We start from the raw sequence: 5,045 nt of genomic DNA on the forward strand, positions 1-5,045 counted from the left end.
ATACACGGTATGGTGCTGTGGATCAGCACTGGATTGTGAACCACAAGGCCAGCAGTTCAAACCCACCAACTGCTCCTCGGGAACCCTATACAGGGTCGCTATGAGTCAGAAACAATTTGAAGGCACTTAACAGCAACAACAAATAGTTAATTGAACAAAGGCATAATAGTTCTCAGAGGGTGCAAAGAGATCTCCAATCCAGACCTGAAGAGTCTCAGGAAAGCTATGGACAAGGTGACAACTGACCTGTGTTTCAAAAAATATTAGAGACTATCACCTGGAGTCGGGAAACACTCAGTTCCTTTGTAGTTTTCTTCATCTGCAGCGTAATACAGAAAAAAAAAAAAAAAAAAGTTAAGCGCTCAAGATTACTTTAATGCTTTTTTCTCTTTTCTTCTGGCGCCATTTTCACCTTTTTGGTGTTGTTAATTGCCTTAGAATCAGCAGCCCCATGTGTGTCAGAGTAGAACCGTACTCCATAGGGTTTCAAGGATGTGGATTACCTGGCCTGTCTTGAAGTGACTCTTCATGGATTTGAACCATCAACCTTTCAATGAGTGTGGAGCCACCCAATCCTGTAGTATCTTCATGCCTGTTGGTATATCTGAGGCCATTTTGTCATTCTATCTCATGAAGGTTCTCCATCTACTTCACCAAACATGACGCCCTTTCTAGAGACGGGTCTTTTCCCGATGCCCAAAGTAACTGAACTGGAGTCTCACCTTCCTTGTTTCTAAAGAGGATTCTGATTGTATTTCTTCTAAGATAGATTGTTCATTCTCTGGTAGTCCTCAGTATGTTATTTTTCAGCAATATTTCAATTTAACTATGTCAAATCTTCTTTGATCTGTTTTCATTGTCCAGTTTGCACATGCATTTTCAACTGAGGCAATTGAAAAAGGACCACGGCTTGGCTCTCTAGAGCTCTTTATGCATCTTTGCTCATTAGAACTTTACAGATGTCTTTTGCAGCAGATTTGAATTCCCTCCCTCCCCTCCTTTATGAACTAGGCTGCTAACTTCAAGGTCAGTACTTTGAATCTACCAGTTGCTCTGTGGAAGAAAGATGAGACTTTCTGCTCCCAAACAGACTTAGAGCCTCAGAAACCCTAGACAGGGTCGTTATGAGTTGGAACCAACTAGGTGGCACACAATCACCGCCAGCACCTTCTTAATTCTTAAATGACCCATCCACATTTCAACTCTGGAATCTTAAGGTTATCCTGGAGGCACCCTCTCTCCCCAAATAGCTGAGCTAAACATTAACACGTACCTTTCCTGTGCCCCATTCTCTCAGATCCTTTTTGTTGTTAAGTGCTCTCAAGTCAGTTCTGACTCATAGCAACCCTGTGTACGGTTTCTGAGGAGCGGCTGGTGAGCTTGAACCTCTGACCTTGTGGTTCAAACAACTTTGAGTCCAGTGCATTAACCCATGGCGCCACTCCAGGACTCCCCAGAAAAGAGGAACTAACCACTGAACATTTATTATAAGTCAGGTGCTGAACTAGATTTTTCACTTGTGGTACTATGACAGTGAATAAGCAAGACCATAGAAGAATTGATGCATTTGAGTTATGTTGTTGGAGGAGAATACTGAAAGAGCCATGGGCTGCCAAAAGAACTAACAGATCTGTGTTGGAAGAAGTGCAGCCAGAGTGCGCCTTGGCGGCCAAGATGGCCAAACTTTGTCTCTCATACTTCGGACATATTGTCAGGAGAGACCAATCGCTAGAGAAGGATATCATGTTTGGTAAGGTGGAGGGTCAGAGAAAAAGAGGAAGATCCCCAGCGAGATGGATTGGCAAAGTGGCAGCATCAATGTACTCAAGCATGGCAACGATAGTGAGGTTGGCCCAGGATCGGGCACTGTTTCATTGCTGTGCATAAGGTCGCTATGAGTTGGTACCGACTCAATGGCACCTAATAACAACTATGATGAAGATATTCACAGAAAAATGTTGACAATCAGTGTGGCTATATTTGTTTCCCAGAGCCTCCCTTACAAATTACCACAAGATAGGTGGCTCAAGACAACAGAAATGTATTCTCTCACAGTTCTGGGGACTAGAACTCCAAAATCAAGATATTGGCAGGGTCATTCTCTCTCCAAAAGCTCTAGAGAAGAATCTGTTCCATGAATTCCTCTTGGCTTCTAGCAAAACCAGCAATATTTGTTCCTTGGCTTATAGATGCTTCACTCCAATCTCTGTCTCCATAGTCACAGGGCATCCGAATATATCTGTCTGTATGTCTCTTCTCATCTTTTATTAAGATAGTAGTCATTAGATCAGAACCTACATCATATACGACCTCTCACTAATCCAACTGAGACCCTGTCTTAGTTAACTATTACTGCTGTAAAACAAATACCACAGGCAAGTGACTTTGAAGAACAGAACTTTATTTTCTCATAGTTCTGAAAGCCAAAAGTCCAAATCACAGTCTACTTCTTTGTTGGTAACCACAGTATTTCCTTGGTTGCTTGCTGACCCTTTCATGAATGTCTTATCTGTTTTATTTGTAACTCAGAAGTAATTAGGTATAGCATCTACCTACGCTGTTATAACTGCAACTGACTGATTTATTGCATCACGTTGATTGTATCATGAAAGATGATTATATTAGATTGAATCCACGGGTATGTTGTTGTTGCTAGGAGCTATCAAATCAGTTCCGACTCACAACAATGCTATGTACAACAGTACAAAACACTGTCTGGTCCTGTGTTATCCTCACAATGGTAGATATGTGTGAGCCCATTGTTACAACCAGCGTATTGATCCTTCTTGTTGAGAGTCATTCTCTTGTTCACTGACCCTCTTCTTTACCAAATATGTCATTCCTCAGAACCGTTCTCTACTGAAAACATGTCCAAAGTATGTGAAACGAAGTTTCTTCCTCCATTCTAAGCAGCATTCTGGCTGTACTTCTTCCATGACAGATTTGTTTGTACCATTCATACTCTTCACCAACGCCATAGTTTAAATGCATCAAATGGAGATTCAAGCTCACCAGTTGCTTGTTGGAAATGCTATCCAGGGTCGCTATGAGTAGGAACTGACTCAATGGCACTTAACAACAACACTACATATAATGCTGCAAATGTGTAATTCACTATTGTTATCATTCTCAGATGTGATGTTTCCATTCCTCAAAGTCAAATAAAGATTGAACAAGATACTGATAATAAAAGGTAACAACAATAAAAACTAAGCAACAAAAACAATGTATTAACTTACAGCAGAACAGGAGTCATTGTAACAGAACCCCATCATAGGTTGGGACTACTTGTATATAAAACATAATTGACATTATATTGCATACAGTTTTATGTACTCTTTTAAATTTTTATTGCAAATACAACAGGCATGCCCAAAAGGAATAACATGTATATGACCAGTTTAAAGAATAACAAAATAGTCATTCGGTCAATCATCAGCCAAGTTAAGATAAAATAATATTACTTCCCCTCTTAAACTTCTTTGTTGTTGTTGTTAAGTACCGTGGAGTTGGTTCTGACGCATAGTGACCCTGCACAGGGTTTCCGAGGCTGTAAATCTTTACAGGAGCAGAACACCTCATCTTTCTTCCAAGGAACCGCTGGTAGTTTCAAACTGCTGACCTTGTGGTTGGCAGCCCGACTTGTAACCACTACTCTACCAGAGCTCCTTTGAACCTCCTAAAGGTAGTCAAATAAGGAAAGGATCTGTATTCTTAACTTTGTTCATCTATTTTATCATTTAAATTACAGCAGGAGGGAAACATGCCTTCCTTATCTAATCTGACCCAGATCCTGGAAGGTGCCTTCAAGAAGATTTTTATTACTTATATGGACAACTGGCGCAGGAACACCACAGCCGAACAAGAGGCCCTGCAAGCCAAGGTTGATGCTGAGAACTTCTACTATGTCATTTTGTATCTCATGGTGATGATTGGAATGTTCTCATTCATCATTGTAGCCATTCTGGTGAGTACGGTGAAATCCAAGAGGCAAGAGCACTCCAATGACCCCTACCACCAGTACATTGTGGATGATTGGCGTGAAAAGTACAAAAGCCAAATTCTGAATCTAGAAGATTCTCGGGCCACCATTCATGAGAACATTGGTGCAACAGGGTTCAGAATCTCTCCTTGATAAGCAAGAAAGACCCAAAGCCAACATCTGGCATTCAGATATGAAGAGATGGCAATGCAACAAAGGAAATCTACATAGCTATTGCTTAGAAGGAAGTTTTTGGCTCTCTTGTTGAGAATTTTCCTGGGAATCATGTAGTAGGTCAACTAAAACAGATGACATTTTAATTTCAGTGATTTAGGCTTGTGCCTGGGAGCAATCTTTCATGTGGAAATCTTCTTTTACTTTCTGTGCAATGTACATGTTATTTTAATCAATCAATGTCCAGAATAAAAATAAGGCTAACTATAATGTACGTAGTATATAGAGATTTACAGATCATTAAATTTTGTTTCTCATGAAGCATTGTTTCTGTGACTCACATAGTCTATTAGAGATCCACCTATTTTATCCAGAAGCCAAGGTTCAAAATCTACCACTTACTCACAGAATTGATACAGGGACATTTCTTTATTAATTCATTAATTCCATAACTGACATTATGAGTGGACAGGACCATGGAGTTACTTTAGACTTTATTATTTTCCTAGTAGTTCACTTATTTGGAAGTCTTAAGATAAAACAAAGATTTCACAAGGGCAAATAGTCACTAGCAGAGAAGTAGAATGCTTAGGAGCTACCCAGGACAATGAAGTCCCTGAGTGGAACAAATGGTTAGCATTGGATGTTTGATTCTACCCAGAGGCATCTCATGACCTGACAATCTACTTCTGAAAAATCAGCCATTGTCATCAACCAGAGCAACAGCACAACAGAAACATTTTCTTCAAATAACTTTTAACTTTTTGTAGAAACCTAGCAATTCAAATGGAGTCTTGGTGTGGCACTTTAGGACAAGCACTGGACTAATTATAAGATCAGTGATTCAAACCTATCAGCCGCTCCTTGGAAACCCTTTATGGGGTCACTG

The 5,045-nt window shown here is 40.2% G+C and overlaps 1 protein-coding gene across 1 annotated transcript; it reads left to right on the forward strand.

Annotated features, from left to right (window-relative positions):
* The first annotated feature begins 3,755 nt into the window (after positions 1–3,755).
* On the forward strand, positions 3,756–4,135 carry KCNE2 (potassium voltage-gated channel, Isk-related family, member 2). Its single transcript, XM_006862551.1, has one exon. The coding sequence runs from the start codon at positions 3,764–3,766 to the stop codon at positions 4,133–4,135; it is 372 nt and encodes a 123-aa protein (XP_006862613.1). The 5' UTR covers positions 3,756–3,763.
* The last annotated feature ends 910 nt before the right edge of the window (positions 4,136–5,045 follow it).

This window comes from Chrysochloris asiatica, unplaced genomic scaffold (assembly GCF_000296735.1).
Source record: "Chrysochloris asiatica unplaced genomic scaffold, ChrAsi1.0 scaffold00049, whole genome shotgun sequence".
NCBI classification, from domain to species: Eukaryota; Metazoa; Chordata; class Mammalia; order Afrosoricida; family Chrysochloridae; genus Chrysochloris; species Chrysochloris asiatica.

Excerpts from the sequence above, each read along its gene's own strand:
- KCNE2 (XM_006862551.1), top strand. The coding sequence starts at position 3,764 with ATGCCTTCCTTATCTAATCTGACCCAGATCCTGGAAGGTGCCTTCAAG.